This window comes from Pogona vitticeps, chromosome 6 (assembly GCF_051106095.1).
Source record: "Pogona vitticeps strain Pit_001003342236 chromosome 6, PviZW2.1, whole genome shotgun sequence".
Classification (NCBI taxonomy): Eukaryota; Metazoa; Chordata; class Lepidosauria; order Squamata; family Agamidae; genus Pogona; species Pogona vitticeps.
The window spans coordinates 120,235,936-120,260,450 of record NC_135788.1 but is presented as its reverse complement, the minus strand read 5'-3'; the positions used below and the strand labels follow the sequence as shown (position 1 = coordinate 120,260,450).

The following is a 24,515-nucleotide window of genomic DNA, read 5'->3' as shown; positions in this document are numbered from 1 at the left end:
TTTGAAAGTATATAGGAATATTGTGCTTGCATTTGTGATTCGAAGCTTGCCTTCCTGTTGTTGTTAAAGTGCCATCGACATCACCTCCGATGGATGGTGTGACCCTATGAATGAGGGACCTCCAAAATGTTCTGTTCTCAACGGCCTTGCTCAGCTCCTGTCAACTCAAAACTCATGGCTTTCCTTGAGGGAGTCAGTCCATCTTGTACTGGGTCTTTCCTCTTTTCCTGCTAGCTTTCCCAGCATTCTTGTCTGTTCCAGAGAATCCAGCCTTCTCAGGATGTTTCCCAAAGTAGAACAGCCTGAGTTTTCAACCTTCATTCCGTAGAACGGCCTTTCCGGACTTTGAAAATGAGTGACCGCTGGATAAAACGTCCGAGAGGTGATGGAGAGACGTTCCACTAAGAAGTGTACCTTCCTCTTGGCAAACCTCAAGAGCCGAGTCAGTTCCCTGTGTCCAGAATCCTACCGCTAATTTACACTTGGCGTAAGGAAAGGTGGGTAAGTCTTGGCAGGAAAATGTCGCTCCTTTACGAGGTGATGGCCACAAATCTCTGCATTCAGGAACACAACCAGCTCCTTATCAAGGAGCAGCCGTTGGCCACCAAAACTCGTGAGATTTCCTTACGCAAGTGTAAATTGGTAGTCAGGATCTGCCTGGCAGCTCTGAGGAAGATTGAATTCTGTCAGTAACATGTTGGGGTCTTCAGAATAATTTTTGAAAAACCAGATTTGTTTTGTGAAGGACATTTTTAGCCCTTTTGTTTGTTTGGGGGTTTTTTTACATTTTTTTGGTCTCTTCTTCGGCAGCTACTGTTTCTGTGTTGTTGTTGTTGTTGTTGTTGTTGTTGTTGTTGTTGTTGTTGTTGTTGTTGTTGTTGTTGTTGTTGTTGTTGTTGTTGTTGTTGTTGTTGTTGTCTTTTTGACCCTACCTTGAACATCCCCTGTCTTGCCATGAAGGCTGAGGAATACTTCTTCAGAATCTTAGAGAACAGGCCAGAACCATCCGTCTGGATGCAAAACAGAGCAGAATATTGTGTTATACCAACATCACAGCCCCATACAGAGTGCAGGACAGCTCGGGGGGAGGGACACCTTTCTTTTGGTACAAAAACCAAACACCCTCCCTCAGTGGGTGACGTTCATGAAGTAATTTACACCATTGCTCGCTTGTGATCCAGCGATGTAGCAAATCTGCCGGACGCCGACTTGCAGGTCTCTTGACTCACAGCAGTTTGAATGTCATGCACCTATCTCGGGGTGTCCTGTTACCCACAAACGTTTTGCCACTTCTTCCCGTTCCATTGTTGGTGGTTTGTGGCTTCCTAATGGGCAACTAGGGACGTGGGTGGCGCTGCGGGTTAAACCACGGAAGCCTCTGTGCTGCAAGGTTGGAAGACCAGCAGTCGTAAGATCAGATCCATGCGACAGAATGAGCCCCTGTCGCTTTGTCCCAGCTCCTGCCAACCTAGCTGTTTGAAAGCATGTAAAAATGTGAGTAACTAAATAGGGACCACCTCGGTGGGAAGGTCACGGCGTTCCGTGTCTAGCTGCACTGGCCATGTGACCATGGAAAACTGTCTACGGACAAATGCTGGCTCTACGGCTTGGAAACAGGGATCAGCACCGCGCCTTATAGTCGGACACGACTGGACTCAATGTCAAGGGGAACCTTTACCTTTACTTAATGGGCAACTAAGTGTCATCGAATGGCCGTCAATTGCAAAGGTCGGGAGCCACGGCCACAGAGGTTCTCCGCGCGCAAGGCGGTGCTGAGACCACTCAGAGGCTTTGCTCGACTAGCAACTTTTTCTTGCTCAGAAAGAGCTTTATGTCTTGCTGGGCAAAACCCCGTCATGGAAAGGGAGTATTTGCTGAACGTGTTAAGTGGCTAGTAAGTTTGTAGATGTTGCTCATATTACTGCGTTGGCAATGTTTCATGTTTCGGAGAGGTGGTTAGAGAATTTGACTGGGAGAGCTTTTCACTACCACCCCGTTTGCAAATGGGGCAACGATGATACGAATATTTCACCAACAAACAGCACCGCAAATTACTTTCCCAAAGACCGAGCAAAGTCCCGAGAAATGCAATCGCCTGCTTTTAAAATATAACTTCCAAGCTCTAGTTTTCAACACGCAGTCCTCACGACAACCCTGCGAGGCAGGCTGTGAAACAAGAAAAAAAACAGGCCTGGGGACACCGATTTGATTGTTCGTCTCTTTAGTCACAGTTTGACGCTGTAGTGCAGAAGTAAAGGAACTGATGGCTCTCCAGATGTTGTTAGACTTAAGTCACCATCATCCTTGACTAGGGCGGAGGGATGATGGCACATTCCAGCCACACTTGAAGGGTGACAGTGATTTCATTTTACCTTCGGGTCTGCCTAGCTGTCCTGCAGACCTGGGCAAAGTGCGGCCCGTGGGCCACATACGGCCCGCGAGCCGCTCCCGTCCGGCCCCTGGACCGTTTTGAACATGAAAACCATTTATAGCTTTTTGTCTAAAGTTGATCAGTTGCTTATCTTTAACATACTGCAAAAAAACTCTTTAGTATTTGTGAAGATTAACAAGTTTAAAATAAAAACAATCATATCATCATTGTTTCATTTTATTTTAAAGTAAAGTTGGTTCGGCCCCCGAACACAGTTCAGATTTTTCATGTGGCGCCTCCCTATAGAAATTAATTGCCCACCCCTGCTCTCCTGGGACGTGTCTAAAATGGACAGAACTGGGATATGTGAGCAGCAGTTCGGCGCTCCCACTACAGCTCCCAGAATAACCTGCCGTAACAAGCAGCAAGAGATTTTTGGGAACTGGAGGCCTTTTCCGAGATGTTGGGCAGAATGTCTTCTGCCGGATTCCGTTAAAGGTCGTCCCACGTCAGCCGAAGGTGAGGAAAGAGTCAGGAATCCTGGCACCTCTTTCGGATTCCCGTTTGTTCCAAAACACATCTCTGCGCAGAGGTTACGGAAACGTGGAAGAGGCAAGCGGGGTTTCCACAGGATACGTCCCTTTGCCCACCCGGGCCTCGGATCTGGGAAGCCACCACTTCCTCTCCTTCTGATCTAGGTGCGCAGAAGGCCCGGCCGAGCTGGCTCTTGGCAGCTCTCCATGGTGGGCGGGTAAAGCCCGTCCCGATGGGTGGTGTGTGTTGTGTGTGTGTGTGTGTGTGTGTGTGTGTGTGTGAACAGCTTCCTCAATGGATTGCGCAAGGACAATTCTCCCCCTCCCCACCGCTTTCCCTGGCAGTAGCCCAGTTACTGGGCGCCCAGCAGCAAATAGGTACTTTTTAGGGCAAGGGAGCTTTCGGGAGAGTTGCGTTCCATCCTTTCGGTCTCAAGGAGCCAGGCGGATCGGGACTCCGGCGTCTTTTTCCCTGAGTGCCAAGAGGGGGGGCAGTGACTGGGTTGATCAGGGAGGTAGACGGAGGGACCTGATTCCTGGGGCGTTTTCTATCTTTCCTCTTTTGCCAACGTGGAGGAAAGAGAGGTCTGCTCAGGTGACCTCTGGGGAGTGAGAAGGGAGAGGTGGGTGGGTGGGGGAACTCTCCGTGGGGCATCGCAGGGCATGCAGCTAGGGAAAGGGGGCTGCCAGGCAGGAAGAGGCTGGATACAAAAGCTGGATCTCCTGAATTGTCCGGCCAAGGAGGACGGAGGGAGGGCCCAGGACGCCCGGGCTCCTTCTCCATCCACAGGAAGCAGGAACCGGCTCAGTGGCGGCGAAGGTACCCATGCGTTTGGGGCCAGCTGTTCCAGGCAGAAATTGCAAGGTGGGCAGAATAGAAGGCTCAGGACCCTCGGGACACCCGCAAGGCCACGGAGAGGAGGCATCGGTGGCGTCTTAAGCCCAGCGGCTTTTCCAGGTCCTATGGCTAAGTCCGGATCGAGGCCAGGGCTCGACCGAGAACCTCCTTCACTCCTGGCGACCCTCTGGGTGGGGGCGTGCGCCCTGGGCGTGGGTCTCCTGGCCTGCCTGTTCACGCTGGCCAGCCTCCAGAGCCGCCTGGAAATGTTGCACGAGGAGCTGTCTCTGCTGCGGGGAGAGCTGAAGGTCGAGGCAGATGCCAGAGGCAAGCCCGAAGCACTGCAGGTAAGAGCCAGCGCACGTTGCCGGAGGGAGCTGCGGTGCCAGAGGGAAGGGCACCACTGGGGAAGGGGGGAATTGGGCAAGCGGCACGCACGTTGCCCACCTACCTCTGTCCAGGAGGGCCGGAAGACCCTGCCGACGCCTTGCAGGGTGGAGTAGCCGCATCTTCTCGATTACATTGGAAGATGGTCCACTGCTCCGTTGTTTTTTTATGGCATCCTCTCTCGGTGGGGCTCACCTCTGGCCGAAAAGCCAAGAAGCAGAAGGAGAAAGAGCTGGGCCTCGAAGCCACCCATCATCTCCTCTTGGGAAGACCCAGGGGGCAAGCATGAGCAGAGACCACCAGCCACCCACCTTCCAAACTTTGGACGGAATGGCTTGTTGTTCCACTCCAAGTCTTGACATCATTTCTCCCTTTCAGCTTTCTGGGGTTAATTTTATGCCCGTCGTCGGCACCCCCTTCTCTCCTCGCCTTCGGCGATGCAGATGTGGTCACCCTCATTGAGAGGAAGCCGTTTTTGGCTTCCAAGGGAAATGGGTTCTGTGACTCCTCTGCCTCTCCCCCCCCCACCCCAGTCAGGAGCATTTTGAGCACTTATGAGTTTGGCTGTGGGATCCTGAGGACGTACAGAATGCATTTCCCACGGCATCTGCGTCCAGAGATCCAGAAGGAAGGGTGCATGACTCAATACCTTTCTCGCTTTGCAGAAGTGAACTCTGTGTGTGTGTGTGGGGGGGAGAATGCCTGTTTTTGCCTTCATTTCCAGCCCTAATCGCTTGTGTAGGATAAAATGTGTGTGTTCGTGTGTGTGTATGCATTTGTCTCCAGTTGCAATTTCACCCATTTGGGGGACTTACCAGAAACCCTTCGTTTTTTTTTCTCTCTGAGCCTTCCTCCTCGTGGCTTCCCAGATGTCGAGTTTGGTTTCTCTCCGCAAATCCCTCCCTTCTTCTCTCCGCTGGCCGCTCTCTCCAGAGCCCAGCTGGGCCCTGGTCCAGCCATTCTGGCCTGCCTGGGGGGGGGGGCCACAAGTCCATTTCCAGGAAACCGGTCCATTTTGAGAGGTTTGGGGGGAAAGGGTAAAGCCAGAGAAACCCATACCCGGCCCCTGGGTTAAATCATGTATAAAAACTGTGCAGGGGTGTGTGTATGTGTGTAGGGAGGAGGTGTGTGTGTGTGTGTTCACTCACAGCAACTTAATTCTGAGCCTGAACCTAGCATATGTGAAGCATATGAGAAAACATGCATGCCTCTAAGCATGTGCAGAGCCCCCAGCTCTGTTTTCTTCCAGACAGAACTTGAATTTTAGGGTGGTCCCATGTCCAGAATCTCTGCCTGCCACGGGCTGAAGGCAGGCCACCCTACCCTGCCCCGAGTCTGATGCAAATGAACTCTGTGTAGGCTCAAAGGCATATATTTGAGGACTGCACGTCCCTACAGCATCAGACCTTTATTTTGAGGCCGGTGGCTGATCCGGGCCCTGCACAGAGGAACCAGAAAGTCGCAGCTTCCAAGCCTTGAACCCCCATCGCCTGTAAATTCTCCCCTCGCAGGACCCAGGCATCATTCTTAGCACAAACCCAGCCTCCAGCTTCACGCATTCACATCTTCCTTATGGTGGTCTCCTCATCTTCCCTTTTGCACTTCCTGTTTGCTAATTGCTCTGCCCAAGAGGAATCCAGATGCAAATCAGGGGAGATCTATGCAAAGCAGAAGCAGCCTTGTGATTAAAAAAAACAAAACAAAACCTGAAGGTGGGACACTTCCTGTTTCTGAAGCCAGGAAACCACTTCAAGGTGTGTTCGTCCCCGAAGAGGGTGGCTGCCAACTGTCCTCTCCTGGCCTGGCTGCTCTGCTTTTAACAAACAGAGGTTACCCTTACACTCATTCAGCCCTTGGTGCATGCTCCGTAAAGCTGCACGGTCAACATTTTCTGTGCATCAGGATCCTGTGAAAAGCACAGGCACCGTGTCGATTAAAAAAAAAAAAAGACAAAGGGAGTCGGTGTGACCCTCCACGAATCAGCTGGCGATCTTGCATGCAAAGGTTTGAAAAGACGCAAGGTGTTTTCAAGGAAGGCCAGACCGGTCCCCTCCCGGCTCCCCTCCCAGCAGCAGAATATATCCCATTTACCTAGGGAAGACGTTTGCCATAAAGAGGCTGCTGAGGTAAGATCTCCTAATGGTGGGTATTTCATCTGTGGCCATTATTTTTAAAAGGTTTAAAACTGATTTCAGTTCAGCGCTTGTTGTCATAAGCTAAGGCATCCGTTTTCATATTATAATGACTTAGAGTTTGATTTCAGCTGGATATGTTTTGAACTTGTTATATATATTTAAGTGGGGTTAGAAATAGCTCAGTGGTTTAGGTTTCTGGCTGCAGAGCCGGAGGTCGGCCTTTTGATCCCCGTCTGTGCCTCCTTGACAGGGGCTAGACTTGATGATCTCACGGGGTCCCTTCCAGCTCTGCCGTTCTGAGATTACATAAATCTGGAATCAAGGCCTCTCGGGTTCTCCTTAACCAGATTTCTGTTGAATATCAGGAAAAAACTTCCTAACTGTTAGAGCAGTACGACCATGGAGCTGATGACCTCGGGGAGAGGTGGCGAGCCCTCCAACGCTGGGGAAGCCTTCAAGAGAAAACTGGTCCACCCTCTGTCCGACCTGCTTGGATTTGGGTTCCTGTCTTGAGCAAGCGGTTCGGGACTCGATGGCCTTCGAGGCCCCCTTCCAACCCCATTTTTAAATGATTCAAACCCTTCCTAACATTTACTGCTTTTTACGGAGCCACCTGGGAAATTTCGGTCCATCGGACCTTGATTGTACCTTCCCCGGGAACCCCGTTCGAATCCCAGATGGGAAACGCTTCCACTTACAGCTCTTGCCGTGATGACCCATTTCTGGGATACCTTGCAGCCACAACCACACCCATCAGCTCTTCCCATTAGTCACATGGGCTGGGGATGATGGACATCCAGTGACTCTGGGCCATCACCTCTCACCTACAGGGCCAGGCAGGAACGTACAGGGAAATTACAGTTGCAAATTGTGCTTGCCGATTTTGGGGTGGGTGGGAGAGACCAGGAGCGGCCATGCACTGCGATTCGGGAACCAACCGACCAGGTAAGAATGGGAAGCTACCCTGCGCCCTTCTTTGTCTTAGCTGGTGTCATTTCTCTCCCCATTGCTTTCAGAGCCCCAGTGAGTTTGTGGTGCCCCCTCTTCTACACCCGAGACCTCCCACATTCCTGGAAAGAAAGAGGCGGGATGCTGCGAAGACCTCCCACAGGCAGGGCCGTCAACGGAGTGAGTAAACCGTCGCGAGGGCCTTCGGCCAAAGCAGGGCCTGGGAGAGTGACCATTTCAGGCTAGGAAATCTCACGCTCCCTAGGGGATGTTGGGTGTTGCCGTCTATGAGCGTGGTCTTTCTCAATTCTGAAACACTACAAGGAGAAGGGTTGTGCGTGCGTGCACACACACCCGCACATCCCTGAGGGTATGTGTGTGGACTCCCTGAACTTGAGCAATGTATACCAGCAGAAGCCTAGGTTGAACGGGTGGGTACGTTTCCCACCAGTGGGGTCCGGACGCCCTCTAGGCGGGATATAGTTTGCTTCAAATTTTTCTTCAACAATCACATTCCCAGGTACAGATACCCAGATATGGTAAGACCCCATTATCCGCAAATGCTCTTATCCGCAGTCTCAAAAGATTAAAAGAAATATCCCAGGAATATAAATTTTTAAAGGTGAAGTTACCAGAACTGGACACTAGAGGGAGGCAGAGACCATGCTATGGCTCCTGTTGGTTGTTCAAACCAAGTTTGCTATAATAATCTGACTTTTTCAGCATCTGCCAGGCAGGGGGGGGGGCTTGGAACTCATCCCCCATGGATATGCGGTCCTACTGTACTAGGAATGGCGGGGTGTGTGTGGCGGTGGAGGGAAAAGGGTAGTTTGGCTGACGGTTTCTTGCCGTTGGCCAGACCAGGAATGCACAGGAAGAGAAGCAGTAAAGAAGGAAATTGTGGGTGAGGTGGAAGGAGAAGTGAAAGTGGTATAAAAAGCAGGGGGGGGATGTCCAAAGCCAGCCTGGTTTCTTTACCCTAGACGAGGAGGATTTGGGGCTTCTCGTTTGTGGGGGAGGAGGGGGTGTGGGCCCAGAGGACGGCAGCAGAAAGCCCACAGAGGAGACCTTTCTCACGGTCTGGCCCCCCACATCCCCACCTGACCCTCCGCAAGAGGCAACTCATTAAAGGCCCTTCTTGGCTGGGGAGCCTCATTAACAACACTCGGAAAACCGTCACTTTTCGGATGATCGCTCCAGAAATCTGCCAACCAGCTGGCTCATAGATCCCGGGGTTTGGAGATGGAGGAATTCCTCCAAGTCTGGCCGACAATGCGGCATGCTTTGCCCTCGAGATTTTTTTCTCACTCGCAGGCACAATTAAAGCAAATAAGCAAAAATAAAATTAAAATGCATGCGTGGTCCGTTCTAACAGGAGGTTACATGCCATCCTATAGCTGTGTCAATCTGTTGCTGTAAACCGGAAGAGTCTCCTGGGATCTTAAAGATTAAGAAATTGGTCAGGGCACAAGCCTTCGTGGGGTAGAGTCGACTCCCATCGTTCATGGACAGAAAGATGGCCCTGATTTACAGGTGTAGGAGCAGGACACGGAGAGTGAGAGGTCAGAACAAACAGCAGCGCAGAATAAAGGCGTTCAAAACAGGCATGCTTGCAAAACCAGGGCCGGTGAGAGCGAGACCTCCGGGCTAAGGGTCACGTCTGACAGCCAGACCCGGGTTTTTCAGCCTGTCTTTCTTCCCTGCCAGGAAAACAATCCGTCCTCCATCTGGTCCCAGTTCGTCATCACAGCAACGGTGAGTGGGAATAAGGCCACTCTCTATGAGGGAGCAGGATGGGCTGTCCGGGGATTATGGGGTTGGTGGTTCATCAGGTCTGGAGAGTCCCCGGTTCAGGAAGGCTGGATTAAACACCACGAGAGAGAGCCAAAGTCCACAGCATCATCAGGGAGAGTGAGCGAGCGTTCTTTTTATCTGAAATATCTAGTTTCCTCTCTCCTCCACCCAGTGAGAAACACCTAGATTGTCCCTTTCCTCACCCGAGGCTGGGAGAAACAGGGAAGCCCCTTCAGGTATTTCCCAACCATTCAAAAAGGCTTCTTCAGAACTTATTTCCCCTAGTGTTCTGGCGGGATAGCTCAGTGGATGAGAGATCCAGAGGTTTGGAGTTTGAATCCCGTGCTGTGCCTCCTGGGAGAAGAGCCAGCCTGGGTAGCCTTGGGCCAGCTGCACAGGAGTCCCAGGGCAACCCCAGAAGAAGGGAAGGACTGAATATTCTCTGTTCGGGAGTGAGAACATTTGCACCACCCTCTGCCCGATCTGCTTTGATTTGGATTCCTGCCTTGAGCAGGGGGGTGGACTGGATGGCCTTCCGGGCCCCTCCCAATGCCTTGATTCTATAATTCTACCTGGAAAACCCTGAAAATAGGGTCGCCCTCAGTCAGAACTGACTTGACGGCTCATGGTGTTTCACTAACGGTAGTATGGTAGAGTGGATAGAGTATGGAACTGTAGTCTTTGAAGAAGGGTGACCTTGAGCGACAGAGCAGCTTTGCAGATAAAAGTGGGAAGAGCAGATTCATGCATGCTGGCTTCCCGGAGAAGGGTGTACAGTGAACAAAAATAGTCAGCACCACAAAATCCGCCCAAAGGCTTGGCCATGTTTTAAATAGGCCTTCCATCTCCTTTTCTGAACTACCATCATCTCATGCCCACCTCATTAACATTTTAAAGTTGTTCTTAATTTTACCTACATTTCATATACCTCCATAATTCTGAACTGTGCAATGCTATGATAAGAAAGAAAGAAAGACAGACAGACAGACCATCTTCTTGGGTGGGTGGGGGGAGGCAGACTAATGTTAAAATAAAAAGATAACAAATTTTCCTGTAGGAAAACACAACCACATGAATTGAAGGCGATTATAAATATAAGCGAGAGCTTCCTGATCTGTCCACAACACCAACATTAAAAAAAAAATAGGCATCCTTTTAAGCTACTCAAATATGAAGTGGCAAGCTGGTAGAAAGACCTTCCCGTTTTGCTTCCCACTGAGCCAAAAAAACTTGTCTAAACGAAGGTTTCGCTGATGATGCAAACAACATTCCAGGTTGCCGATGCGTTTTGGAGACGAACTCCACGTTGGCGATGGAATTCTAGTCTTTGCAGACCAAAAAAAGAGGGAGGGAATGTTTTCCTCCCCTCCACCCCCCCAAAAAAATCTCCCAGGCTTATTATGCCCAACGTTAGATGGGATCCGCCACCCGCTGATGATTTCTTAGGGTTACCCATGGTGCAAAGAAGCAATTCAAGGGTTGTGCGTGATCCCTTTATGTGTCTCTCTCGAGGGGGCTGCCCATCTGTTGCCCTTTTCCAGCCTGGCATCCTCCAGGTGATCATGCCTATCTTCCGAGAAGCTGCAAATTGAAATATATATATATGTTATATTAATATATTATATTATATTAATTTTTCCACGTATTTTAAAGGAAGGAGGGGAAAAAATTAAGCTGATTTGTGTAAGGCCATAGATTGGTTCCCAGTGGAATGATGTCTTTTTCCCCCCTGCCCTCTCCAGATGAGGGGGATTCCACGGAGATCTGGTGGGAACCTTTCCTGCATCAAGGTGGAGCGTTGGTGCCGAGCGGCCAGGAGGTCTTGGTGAAGCACACGGGGCTTTACTTCATTTACAGCCAGGTACGTCGCAGGAAGAAGGGAGCCCACCGGGGCCCTCGCTTAGCGATCCGGTGGGTCCAGCTAGAGCTGAACTGGGCTCAGCGCTCGCCACAACCCACAACCTCGCTCTTAAAATAGGGCAGAACTCAGGAGCACTAGTTTTGGGACTAGAGATTGCAGAACAGCCCGCAGGGGGTAGAGGTGGAGACGTTTGGCCCCACCCGCCTGCCTGGTCTCCATCCAGGCCATGGATGAGGTCCCATCGCTCCTCAAAGAACGATGGGACCTCAGTCTCAAGAGAGGCCTTTCCAGAATATGGCCAAACTGCCCGAAAAACCTACAACAACCAAAGGCCCTTCTCTCAGTCCCGCCACCTTCAAAGGTGCATCTTATGGGGACACAGGAGAGAGGGCCTTCTCTGTGGCTGCTCCTTTAGACTCTGGAACTCCCTGCCACTGGAGGCCAGTCTGGCTCCCTCTTTGCTGTCCTTCCGCAAGCAGGCAAAGACCTTCCTTTTCCAGGCAAGCCTTCCCTGAGTGACTGGCTGTCTGAGAGGGTTTTTAAAATGGATTCTTACACCTGACGGCTTTGAATGTGTTTTTACTGTTGCTTTTGTTTGCTGTTTTATGATGGTACCTGTTTGGTTCTTTTTTTATGTTTGTATATTTACTGTTTTTAGCTTTTAAACATTGTCTTCTAATGACATAAAGCCACAGCGGGTCCTTTTTTAAAGGAGAAAGGTGGGATAAACCTATTTTAAATCAATAAAGTAGTATAAAATACAGGCCCCAGAATTCTCTCTGGAAACTGCAACTCTAAAGAAGTAACTTTTCCCTTCCCTCTGTGGTCCCTGGCACCTCCCAAAAAACATTTAATTGAGAGTGTTGGGAGGAAGACCGCGGGTTTGAAGAAGAAGTGGCCGGCCACTGAGTGACAATGGATTTTTGAAAAAAAATCTCCCCCATTCCAGGTGCTGTTCCATGACCCCATGTTCACTATGGGGCAGGTCCTGATGCGAATGCCTGTGGGGAAGCCGGACCAGATCTTGTTCCGCTGTGTCCAGAGCATGCCCTCGGACCCAGAGAAGGCGTACAACAGTTGCTACAGTGGAGGTGAGGGGAGCCATTCTGCACGACTCTGGTTTGGGGGGAAGCAGCCAGGAGAACACAGAGCTGGGACGCCTGGGTTCCTTCAGGTTTGGAAGTGGGCAGACAAGATGGGTGTCAAAAACAACCACCAGGTGGCTGTCTTGTACAGTTGTGAACAGTTTTAAGACCGGGCACGCTGGGCTCAGCAATACGACAACCAAGAGGGAACATGTAAATTGTTGAAGTAGCAATTGTCAGAATATGAGTCAACCGCGTGACGTGGTTGCAAAAAAGGCCAATGCGATTTTAGCCTTATTAACAGATGTGCAGTCTCCAATTCCCACAAGGTGTTGGTCCCCCTCTGTTTTCCACTGGTTGGGCCTCCTCTTGAGTCCTGTGTCCAGTTCTGGACACCACACTTTAAAGAAGGATGTCGAAAAAGTGGAAAAAGTTCAGAGGAGGGCGAGAAGTAGGATCTGCTTTGACCCAGATTCCTGCCTTAAGCAGGGGGTGGGACTGGATGGCCTTAGAGGCCCTTCCAAACTGGGTTATTCTGTGATTCTGTCCTCTTTCTTTCTCTCAAACTTTCCTGCTGGTAAAAAAAACAAACTATCTTCCTCATTCTGGGACACAACTTCACCTGTTGAACCTCAGCAAGTCAGTCAGCTCTTAGACGGTATGAGCAGGACAGGGGGGAAAAGTGGCCACTCTCATCTACATACACCCTATGTTTTAGGATACTTAACGACTAAACAACAACGACAACAACGAATATCTATCAAATGCAAATATGGGTGATATCTTTTATTCGACCATTAAAAGCTGGTCAGGTATCTACCAAGTGAGACAATTCAGAAGCACCTTTCCTCCACCATACGAAGGAAAGGGCAATTCTTGCATGTGTTAAAAAATTTTTTACTACAAGTCCCAGAATCCACATCTAGCTGGTTGGGGATTGTGGGGATTGTAATGCTAAAAGGGGTTATTTTTTCCCCACCTCCAAGCTCCGGGTTGGGGATCTGGAGAGCACCCACTGGGAGATCCGAAAGGACCATAACAGATGGTCGTTAGGATTGGAAACAGCAAAAATCAGCCTTGTCAGGTTTTCTGATAGACGTTTTAAAAAAGGAGAGAGGAAGGAACTTTCCTCGCTGTCAGCATGTAATGGGCACATGCTGGAAGATATAGGAACGTTGTAGAGTGTGGTTACACTGCGAAAATTCCTCAGAAGACAGATCGGGGGGGTTGAAACTGTTTGGAAGTCACACAGTAGTCACATGGTTTTTGTGCTGGTGTATGCATCTTTTCTGGAAAATGTTAAATCTGTTTTAAAAACTGTGTTGTATCTCGGCGGAGGGGGGTGGCCCAACACGGGCTTTTAGAATCATCCCATTTGAGGATTTGCCCTGCATTGCATCGCCACTCCCTCTTGCTGTTGTGGGGTTCTTTTTAATTCTTTTAAATTTTCTTCCCAAGTGGGATAGCGATAGTCTGACTTGACAGATAGGAAGGGGGAAAAAAAAAACAGATCAGAATGCAAGTTTTCCCTGGATTTCCCAACAGATTTGCATGGAGACAGTCAGTAAGACAACACACACACACAACACACATAGAGAGGAGTGATGGTAGAGGTGAAGGCTGGGCTTTGTGTAGGGGAGTGCTCCCTCCTCCTCCTTCAGAAGCCTAGAAGCAAACAAAACCGTGGATACCGATCCCGCAGATACAGGGATCTCACTGCATATTTTCTTGATTCGTCCATTTTACATATTTCTCGTGACCAGGTGTGTCTGCTGCAGCAAACACAACAAAGACCTTACTGTGGCACCTTTTGACTGTGGATGTTAAAAGCAACGACCAACTCAAAACCTGTTAATCTTTAAGATGCCACAAGACCCTTGGTTATAAATTTAAAGAGATCACAGAGTCCAACGTTTTTGGGCACTGAGTCATAGAACTGCCAACTTGGAAGGGAACCTCAGGGGTCAGCTAGGATGCTGGGTTCATCATCATGGGGCCACCCAATGAACTTTCATTTCGGGGGGGGGTGATACTGTTGTAGGTAGAGAATCACTGCTACCTGAGATGGTTTTTAGGGCAAGCTCCTGACTTAAGCGGCGTGTTGTCGTTTTTAAGGCGAGGTGCCGTGACCTAAGCACGCACGGCACCTTTCCAGCCTAACTCTCCCCACCTTGAATCTGGCAGGGAGGAAGGGAACACAGGACCCCGACGGTCAACCCACTGAGGTCAGCCTCTTGGAAGGATCATCTCGCGCGCCCCCCCCCCATGAGCCTTCACAGTTGTTAAGATCATCCAGAGAGGTGCTTCTCTTGGTTCCATCCCCCTTTCCAAGCTGCCTCGGCGAAGGGACGAGGCAGGGCCTTCTTAGTAGTTGCTCCCAGGCTTCGGATCAATCAATCAATCAGGCAGGCAGGCGGGCAGTAGACTTTGAGAATTACATCTGCCCACATATTCCATTTCACAACATTATCAGGATGTGGGTTAGGGTGGTCCAGAAGAAGGGATTGATGGGGAAATACATGGAGAATGAGGAGGGTCCTCTGTGTGGAAGGCTCGGGGGGGGGGAAGTTTCCTCCAGCCCTTCCTCTCTGCCTAAACCCCTTTCCCCTTTCCCATTTTAGGCATCTTCCACCTCCAGCAAGGGGACCGCTTGAACCTTCGCATCCCGCGCTTCAACGCTTCTTTCGACGCCAGCGCCCACGGGACCTTTTTGGGGCTCCTCCGTCTATAGGGTCTGCCTCCTTGGCCTCCCCCCCTTCCAATCAAATACACTTTTGGGGGTGGGGTGGGGGAGTGTCGTAGAAGCCGTGGTGCCAGAGCACAGATGTAGATAGTTTTTTGAGACGTTGCCCTGATCTCCGGGAGAATCCTGAGCTCCAGCCACAGACGCCACTGGTGTACACGGGTTTGTGGTCGTTTGGGTTGATGATGCACCCGAGAGAACTGGGTGGTTCTGTCCCCGGCTTCAAGGGGGGGAGATGGACTCTGAGGCCCACAGGTCGCTACACTGAGGAGCTGATCCTCGTGGCAGAAAAAGGAGCATAAAGCGCTCATGCGAGAGACTGGATACTAGAAGGCCCTCCACCCCTCTGTTCCTTTTTTTCAAGACAGATGAATTCCTCGCCCATGCTGGAGAGCTCGGTGGGTTGGAGCACCTGCCTGTGGAGCCTGGTGTTAGCACCCTGATTCCCCACCAGGCCTCCTGGGAAGACAGCCAGCATGCATAGGCTCACAGAGCATCTCCAGAAGGAATGATCAGTCAGCCACTTTGGAGGACTTTGAAGGAAAACCTGGAAAGGGTCGCCACAAAGTCGGAGTCAATGCTGACAGCACCGAATTCAACCATCTCATAGCTTTCTTCAGTTATGAGAGAGCCTCTTAATGAGGGTGAAAGAGGAGAGCACAAAAAACGTTCTGAAGCTCAACATCAAAAAAACTAAGATCATGGCCACTGGTCCCATCACCTCCTAGCAAATAGAAGGAGAATATAGGGAGGCAGTGACAGATTTTACTTTCTTGGGCTCCATGATCACTGCAGATGGAGACAGCAGCCACGAAATTAAAAGACGCCTGCTTCTTGGGAGGAAAGCGATGACAAACCTAGACAGTATCTTAAAAAGCAGAGACCTCACCTGGCCGACAAAGGTCCACACAGTCAAAGCGATGGTTTTTCCTGTAGTGATGTATGGAAGTGAGAGCTGGACCATAAAGAAAGGTGATGCTTTTGAGTTGTGATGCTGGAGGAGACTCTTGAGAATCCCCTGGACTGCAAGGAGAACAAACCTATCCATTCTGAAGGAAATCAACCCTGAGTGCTCACTGGAAGGACAGATCCTGAAGTTGAGGCTCCAGTCCTTTGGCCATCTCATGAGAAGAGAAGACTCCCTGGAAAAGCCCCTGATGTTGGGAAAGTGTGAGGGCAAGAGGAGAAGGGGACGATAGAGGATGAGATGGCTGGACAGGGTCATCGAAGTGACCAACATGAATTTGACCCAACTCTGGGAGGCAGAGGAAGACAGGAGGGCCTGGCATGCTCTGGTCCATGGGGTCACGAAGAGTCGGACACGACTTAACGACTAAACAACAACAGAACTACTCTAAAAAGCAAGAAGAGTTTGCCCCCTTTTTCCCCCTATCACGGTTGAGTTTTCTTTCCACAGCCAAAGTGCCTTCTCTCTTGAGCATCTAAAAACCAGAAGGTATGCTGTCATCTTGCCCTAGAACAAAAATGCAGATACAGCCAGGTCTGTTGGTTCAAATTTAGCTGTTACACACACTCACCTGTTCAAGGTTGCGACTGTGATGGCCGTCCTCATGCCTTTGTGCAAAAAGGCATGCTTTGCTAAAACAGGCAGCGGAGCGGCTGCTTCTTCCTGGTTCAGAAATCTTTCTGTGCATTACAGCCCTGCCCCTTTGTAAAGCAGGAGGTGTTACATGCGCCGTGCGATTGTAGATCATGCTTAATGTTGCTGGGTCTCACAAGCACGCAGCTTTAAAACGAATGTGTCCCTAGTTCAAGCTATTTTAATATTTTTATTGATTCATTGTAGTCTTTCATGGACAAAGGTTTATGGGAATGATGATTGTGTTTTAAACCAGAAAAAAAAATCTTGGTGTTCAGTTCGGTTGAAGCAAAGGAATAAATATTTAGAAACCGGGGAAACATAAAATACAGAAAGCTACATGATTTCGTCATATGAATGGGAAATAAGTACCACAGGTTGTTTCAGCTGATTTTTCAAAGCTAGGCAAATGGGTAAGAAAGTGTACAAAAGAAAAAGTAGTTTTGGACTGAAAACTGATTGAGATTAGTTTGTTTGTAATACATCATCGTTCTGAGCAGCTTCATTCAAAGTCCAAATAGCTATGAGAAAGTTCAGCTTCTGGTAAGAAACAAAAAAAAAATTAAAATACTGTAAAGATTAACTCGAGAGGTATCCTGAACCCATCATCCATCCACGGATCGGATCCAGTCTTCCTTCTGCTGAGGGCAGACCCACTGAAATCAAGTTAGTCTTGCCACGATCTGAAATCTTTAAGTGATTCTGACAGCTCATTCAAAGCGGAACTCTCACTGGATTCATTTGCATGGCTTTGGAGCCGGCTCTGAGCTTGGAAAAATTACTTTTTCTGGATCGCCACCCAGCGGGGTCAACGTTCCACGCTCAGAGCCAGCTGCCTTGCAAGCGGAACGGTTCCAAAAATCCCTGTCTTGCCTTTTAAGGCTGTCCGATGTATGTCACTGGGCGCTTTCGTGGATTGTGATTCTTTTGGTTTTTGTAGCTACCGGCTGAAATAGACTTTAACACAACCCCCTCTTTGGAAAATCGGCCTGCAGATGGGAGAGGAAGAGGAGAGAAGCCACCTCCATGCGAGATCAGAGTTACTTGCAGCACATGGGGGGGGGCAGATAAACCACAATCAAAGGGGTGAATCTCGAGCTGCTGGAAAGAGGGGCGACCCAAAGTAGTATATCACAGGCTGCAGGCAGAAGCCGAATTCAGCAGGCATTCGCCTGGCAGAGCGAACGCCCATCCATGGGTTTTCCCCAAGCGCAGAAGGCCTGATGATTCTTAGCTAGGCCAGTTCAGGGTGCAAGGGTGGGATCCATGCCTGCTGCTCCCAGGAAAGCCACCTGGTGCAATTCTAGGCATGCTTACTCAGCTGCAAGGTGACCAGTGTGTTGCAAGGGGGGGTGGACTGAGTGCTTTGCAAATAATAAATTATTTATTTTATTTATTTTATTTTATTTATTTAATTAAATTGCTCAGGATTGCGGCCTGAAACCCCCCCCCCAAAGCAAACAAAAGGTACTTTGCAAACAGGTGATGCTTCGAGATCTGCAGTATTTCATCACATCCCAGAATAGAAAAAAAAGTCTACAAAACGTCCCCCCCCCCGCCCGTGGGGACACAGGGCGCTGGGCTGCTGGCCAGGATTTTAGCTTGGAGACCAGATCTCGCGAGAAGCAGCGGGGCGGCCGCTTTAGAGACGGTCGGGCTGCCAGCCTCTCGCGAGACTCGAGAAGCCCTGGGGGGGAGCGCCCTCTGTGACCCGAGGAGGAACATAGAGATAGGAAAATGTAGAGCAGTGATGCGTCTTGCTTGTCTCAGGAACTTTCTGGATTCGCCTTATTTTAAGGGTTCCCAACTTTGGGTCACCCAGATGTTCTCGGACTGCGACTCCCAGAAATACTGGCCAGCACAGCTCATGGGGAAGGCTCCTGGGAGTTGTAGTCCAAGAACATCTGGGTTAACCAAGGTTGTGAACGACTGGCCTACCAGTTGGATTCCTCAAAGTCAGTGGTTCCCGCCAACCTTGGGTAACCCAGATGTTCTTGGACTGCAACTTCCAGAAGCCTTCACCATGAGCTGCGCTGGGTGGGATTTCTGGGAGTCGCAGTCCGAGAGCATCTCAGTGACCCAGGGTTAAAAACCACTGCTTTTAAACTCTGTTTACATTTCCACCACCCCCTTTGCTGGTGTGTGAAGATATAAGACAGCGGTGCCCACCAATCAATCAATAAATCAGTTGAATGAATGAATGAATGAATGAATGAATGAATCAATCAATCAATCAATCAATCAATCAATCAATCAATCAATCAATCAATCAATCAATCAATCAATCAATCAATGTGGCTTAATTCACTCAGCCAGGGGTTAATAGGTGGAACACGAAAGGAAATCTGACCACCCACCCTTTGATCACATTCTCACAGTCTTAAAGGAAACTTCTACAACGCATGGGAGCGAGACCCACTTAACACACACACTGGCTTCTCAATTTTATATTTTATGTCTCATTGTTTTGTTGAGCGTAAAACCACCCAGAGTGGATTTGTAGCCAGATGGGCGGTATAGAAGTGGAACAAACAAATGAGTAAATAAACAAATTCTAAAACCGTCATCAGGAAATGTTTATTTCACATCATTCCAGATTTAGGTGGGGGGAAAGCACACCGAATCCGTGCCCCAGCCTGGGAAAGAAAGGCAGGCATTTTGAGACAGAACATTAGGATTTCTCTTGCCAGGCAGGGGAAATTTTCAATCTAGGATGTTGGAGTCAGGGGCAGGAGAAGAGTTAAAGGAAGGAATCAGGACCCCAGAGTTCCTGAGATGTGTTCCAGGACGCATCAAGAGGAAATTAGGGGCTAGAGATTCAGGGAAAGAGGGCGCAGAAAGTTGGGAAAGGGGATAAACTAAGATCCTCGGGGTTGCTGAAGCCAGCCGCTGTTGCCATCTCTGTTGGCTGCTATTTTCTCACGTACTCCGCCAACTTCCGCACGTGCTCCCCCTCATAGTGGCACAGTTCCCAGTGGTCACAGGCTGTGACGTTCACAGCCCCCCGCTTGGTGAAGAACTCTAAGGCTGGCTGGTTCCATTTGGTCGAGATGAACCGGAACTGGGAGCATCCTTTCTCCAGGGCAATCTGTGGTGAGAGAGGAAGGCGGGTGACTTGAGTTAAACTAAACCCTCTGCCCTAATTCAGTTCGGGGGGGGGGCTGCACGTACACACTACTGGCAGGGGAAGGTGGGTATGGGAGACAGCTGGCCCCAGGGTTTTCCAGGATTAGAGCTTGTAAAAGTTCCTTTCTGGATTACAGCTCCCAGAATCCCCCAGCCTGAAAAAAATACGAATTTTTCTAAGCTCTGCCCTCTTCTTCCAACCAACTCACCTTGGCTGCTTTATTCAGCAAACTCGTACCAACACCTTTACCTGTCCATTGAAACAGAAAAAAAGGACAATTTGATCACAAATCACCTTTAACTATTAACTTTTAGTTTGGCATAAAATGGGATATTTGGCCACTCCGAAGAAAGCCTAGTAGTTTAGCTGGTTAAATTAAATACTTTTTTTAAAAAACACTCGCTTCAGGACGTCACGAAAATGCAATTCAGTTATTAACAGGCTTGATTTCATATTTATCCCACAAATTATTTTGTGTGCTTGTGCAAAACAATAAACTACTTTTTTTCTAGATTGATGAATTATCGGCACTTCTAACTTTTTTTTTCTTTTTTGTAGTTGCTGTCTTTAGTAGGTTTGCCTGAAAAGGACCTTTCTGGGTTAGGGTCACTATCAATCTATCCAGCATTGACCAATCATTCCTTCCTTGCCTTGGAATTCAAAGAGAGTCCCGCCTCTCTGCTCTGTGTCTCTTTTCCCTCTCTAGAGTCTGTGGAAGTCTGTGGTTGAAAGCAGTCGCGTTTGTCAGTTCACAACTGTAAGTAGAGAATGTGGTTTAATGAGACATTAGTAGTATAAATGTCTCAGATTGAATGACTGAGGCTGTAAGTGCCAGTTAATGAGAAAGGGGTGGAATTTGGGAAACGTGAATCTATTCAGCTCTGTGAACCCCTGCCCTTCTGCTGCAGAGATAGAAGAATTTAACCAAAAATTCAAAATCCTGCCACATGAACAGTGTTAGGGAAGGCATCTAAAAATGTGAACCGTTCAGCAAAGCTGGGAAACATTTTTAGAGTATAACTCTCAGAATCCCTAAACCAGCCCAAGCCTTACACAGGGCTTATATTATTTATAAAGTTTCCACAAGGAAAGATCGATGGGGTGCCTTCAGACATTAGGGAAAAAATGGGGAAGTTTATCGCTTCCAGTCTCCTCCAATAGCTATGTTGGCTGGGGGATTCTGGAAGTTGTAGTCCAAAAAATAATAATAAAAAGGGGGGGTACCCTTTCCAAGTTAGAAGTGTGAATAGCTCAGGGTTTGTTTCTCAAGAAAGCAGCTGTTTTGGAAGCTCTCGTGCTGAGAACCACCTTCCCTGCTGGGTGAGGCCATTTATCCCGCTGTCCTAACTATTGTTTTTATATTTTTAATATTTCCCGACATGAATAGGTAAAGCAATGGACAAGTAAATCAACCCTGCAGATAAGAGGGTTCTACTGCACCACCTGCTAAAACCTTGCCCATCTCTAGCTGCTCAGCTGTGTAAGAAAAGCGCTTTGCACATGCTTAGAGGTTCCCAGGGTCCTTCATACCTCTGAAGTCTGGTGCCACGTACAGGTCTTCCCCAAAAAGAATAGGACCGTCCCAGGTGCAGTACGTCAGGTAGTGGAATTGGTATCCGATAAGGGTGTGACCTGGAAAGGGAAAAGGGAAGGTGAAGAGACCAAAGGGTGAAGATGGACTGGTCTAAAAAACCTACAGTTCAGCCAGAACTACACAGTTAGAGCCGTTTGAGGCCACTCCGCTCTGGTTTCAGCTACAGAATTGGTAGTTTGAGGATGTCGTTTGGAATTTTCTGCTGCAGAGCGAGAGAGGGGTCTTGGTTCCCTTCTCTTTGGCACTGGTTAGGCCTCATCTTGAGTGTCGTGTCCAGTTCTGGACACTGCCTTTCAAGAAGGATGCTGACAAACTGGAACCAGTCCAGAGGAAGGCAATGAGAATGATCAGAGGGCTGGAGATCAAGCCTTATAAGGAGGAAAGACCGAAAGAATTGGGCAAATTTAGCCTGGAGAAAAGAAGATGGAGGAGAGATAGGTAAAGGTAAAGGTTCCCCTTGACAATTTTTGTCCAGTCGTGTTCGACTCTCGGGGGCGGTGCTCATCCCCGTTTCCAAGCCATAGAGCCAGCGTTTGTCTGAAGACAATCTTCCGTGGTCACATGGCCAGTGCGACTTAGACACGGAATGCTGTTACCTTCCCACTGAGGTGGTCCCTATTTATCTACTTGCATTTGCATGCTTTCGAACCGCTAGGTTGGCGGGAGCTGGGACAAGCGACGGGCGCTCACTCCGTCACATGGATTCGATCTTACGACTGCTTGGTCTTCTGACCCTGCAGCACAGGCTTCTGCGGTTTAGCGCGCAGCGCCACCACGTCCCTAGGAGGAGAGATAGGATAGCACTTTTCAAGGACTTGAAAGGCTGTTCTACAGAGTAGGGGCAGGATCTGTCCTTCATCATCCCAGAGTGCAGGACATGTCAAAATGGACTCAAGGTACAGGAAACCAGATTCCGGCTCAATATCAGGAAAAACTTCCTAACTGTTAGAGCAGTATGACAATGGAACCCATAATCTTGGGAGGTGGTGAGCACTCCAACTCCGAAGGCATTCCAGAGAAATTTAGACAACCAATCTGCTTTGACCGGAATTCCTGCCTTGAGCAGCGGGTCAGACTCCATGGCCTTTGAGGCCCCCTTCCACCTCCATTATTCTGTCATTCTATGACTTCTAGGTACTTAAAAAGTTACAGATCCCAGGAATGATGGCTTAATTAGCATGCAGTAGTATATGCATCATTCACGTTAAGCAAAGGAACATGTCATAATTATCCAGATTTGTGGCTTGTTCTCTCAATCACTGCAGCAGGATAGCGTTTTGAATCATCTGCAAGGGTACAGCTTTCCACTCCATGAACCCACTAGGCCATGCTACCTGTCCCATCTAAAACACGGCCAGCCTCTCCTGGGCTTACCTTCTTTGCTCTTTGCCTCGGGGGGCACCTCGGCCACAACACACCCAAAAGTAGCATCCTTCTCAAAACCATCTTTTACGAAATCTACAAAGAAACCATTATGGCAGAAAATCAGAAAGGAGGGTTTCGGGTGAAAAAAACACACTTCTCCTTCTTGGGTTGATTCACTACAGCTCCGAAATCGAAACCATGATGGGCAGGGCAGATCATATGGAAGGCAAAAGAAATAAGTGGTTCTCGGGGGGTCCAAGAAGCCTGAATATGGGATAGATAGTCCCTTGGAGGCAGAAATGGGATGACTTAGGCTCACAGATCTACTTTAAAAAAAAAAAAAGGAATCCTGGTGGTCCATCAAGGTGTTTAAATAAATAATTGCATCCTAAAGCTGGCTTTATTAAACCACCAGCATCTCAAAAACAAACACGGGTTGATAGCGTGTACCGGGACTCAGCCTGATGAAGAATCCTGTTGGATGTGGAAGCTAGCCTCTGTCTGTTTTTGAGATTTTAGGCATCTAGTAAAGGTATCGCCCAACATTTGTGCAAGGACAATGCACACCTGTTTTTCTAATTCGTCTTATGTGATCTTGCATTTGCACTGCAACACCCAGAATCCCCCACCAAGTCGGCCAGGGGGAAGACATAGCCCCCCCCCAAAGTATATTTTCTAAATTGTAATTAAAGGATCTACTAAGCACCTTTGCTGAATAAGACCTGCTCATGCCCGTGAGATCCAGCAACCAGAAACTGGCAGCTGGCACAGAAAGGACAAATCAATAGCCCGGTGGGAAACGACAAGAACTATTTTGCCACTTGGTGCTTTAAAATCTCATACGCCTCTTCAAACCAAGTGCAAGAGGAGCCTCACACTCTGAGGTCTCTTGTTCACTGCCTCCTTTTCTGCTTTCTAGCAAATAATTCCAAGAATGGGAGGCAGAGCACAGGTTCAAATCCCCCGGTCTCCTCTAGGGAAGTGTGGATAAATCAAAATGGACTTTTAGATGGCCTTGGAAAGAAATGGGGTTATTACTCCAGTTGCCCCTGTGTGCGTGTGTTTTTTTTGGAGCAGCACAGTGAGTAGAAATTAACCCCATAAAGGTCTACTTTCACTGCATCTACCTGTTAGGAAAGGCTTTCCCTGTTGATTTTCTGCCTGGCCCCAGATCTCTCAGTGGCACAGAGCTTCTGGGTTGCAGGGGGGGGGGGGAAGGAAGGGGAGAGAAAATAGCAGATCTCAAGAGACTGATGCTGTGCACAAGAGTTTTTGTCTTTTGAGCTGGTTGTGACCATCTCGTGGAGGCTGGTCAGATTAAAGGACAATAAATCTCTTTGCCTATAAAATGATTCGCTCTTCCTTACCTTCTGGGGTGGTTTTCACTTGGTCCAAAGCTTTGTGAAAAGCGGCGGCTTCCTGAAAGAGATTCAACGGTTGATGTGTATTATACATCCTTGAACCCAGGATGCCTAGAGTTCCCTTCCCTAGATTTAAAGTCATTTGTCACTCCCTGTACCCCCCCTAAACACACCAGTGCTGCAGGAAGGGGTGGGGGGGTCAGGCCTGTTCCTTCTGCAAAAGGTGGTTTGGAAAGGTTGATGCAGGTGAGACTTTTACCTGCGCAGGTACAGTATGAAGACAGAGAAGGGTACCAAAAAAAAAAAAAAAAAAGCCAGGGAGAAGGGTGTTGTGAATTCTGACAGTCAAAAGGAGAGTTTGGGGGGGAAGGGGTTCAGGAGAACTATCACGACCCTCTATCCAGCAGTAGATTACTGGACCGGTGGGATTGCCAGAGTTTGCCACCCAGGAACACATCCAAGCTTTGATCCTTCCTGTCTATGAAACAGGCAGAGATGAATTGGGTTGGCTTTCGGGCTACCTGCCCACCCAACCCTTTTTTGCTTTGGGGTTTTGCATCGTTCCTCTTTCAGGGACCCCCCTGCCCTCCAGTTCCTCACCCTAATTAGCCGCATGACCTCCTTCACATCCCGGACAGCCCATGGGCGGATGGTGTAGATCATGGTGACTCCTGGATCCTTTCTTCCTCTCTCTCTCTCTCTCTCTCTGCTTCTACCCTGGACTCTGACCCATCGACAGAGGGTTCCCCCACTCAACCCCTGCTCTTTCCGCT

The 24,515-nt window shown here is 49.0% G+C and overlaps 2 protein-coding genes across 2 annotated transcripts in view; one reads left to right on the top strand and one right to left on the bottom strand.

The window, feature by feature from the left end:
• Positions 1 to 16,033, top strand: part of TNFSF12 (TNF superfamily member 12) — a 33,542-nt gene extending 17,509 nt beyond the window's left edge. Inside the window, exons 9-13 of the mRNA XM_078378812.1 lie at positions 3,646 to 4,089; positions 7,281 to 7,392; positions 8,920 to 8,967; positions 10,749 to 10,867; positions 11,817 to 16,033. Of these exons, the coding sequence (XP_078234938.1) occupies positions 3,646 to 4,089; positions 7,281 to 7,392; positions 8,920 to 8,967; positions 10,749 to 10,867; positions 11,817 to 12,119 (1,026 nt within the window). The 3' untranslated portion in view covers positions 12,120 to 16,033. The remainder of the gene's footprint in view (positions 1 to 3,645; positions 4,090 to 7,280; positions 7,393 to 8,919; positions 8,968 to 10,748; positions 10,868 to 11,816) is intronic.
• Positions 16,034 to 18,847: 2,814 nt separating this feature from the next.
• On the bottom strand, positions 18,848 to 24,489 carry LOC110087758 (thialysine N-epsilon-acetyltransferase). Its single transcript, XM_020809615.3, has 6 exons — positions 24,343 to 24,489; positions 23,749 to 23,800; positions 22,391 to 22,474; positions 20,953 to 21,054; positions 19,631 to 19,671; positions 18,848 to 19,383 (listed from the first exon to the last, which is right to left on the bottom strand). The coding sequence occupies exons 1-6, from the start codon at positions 24,403 to 24,405 to the stop codon at positions 19,207 to 19,209; spliced, it is 519 nt and encodes a 172-aa protein (XP_020665274.2). The 5' UTR covers positions 24,406 to 24,489; the 3' UTR covers positions 18,848 to 19,206.
• Between the last annotated feature and the right edge of the window lie 26 nt (positions 24,490 to 24,515).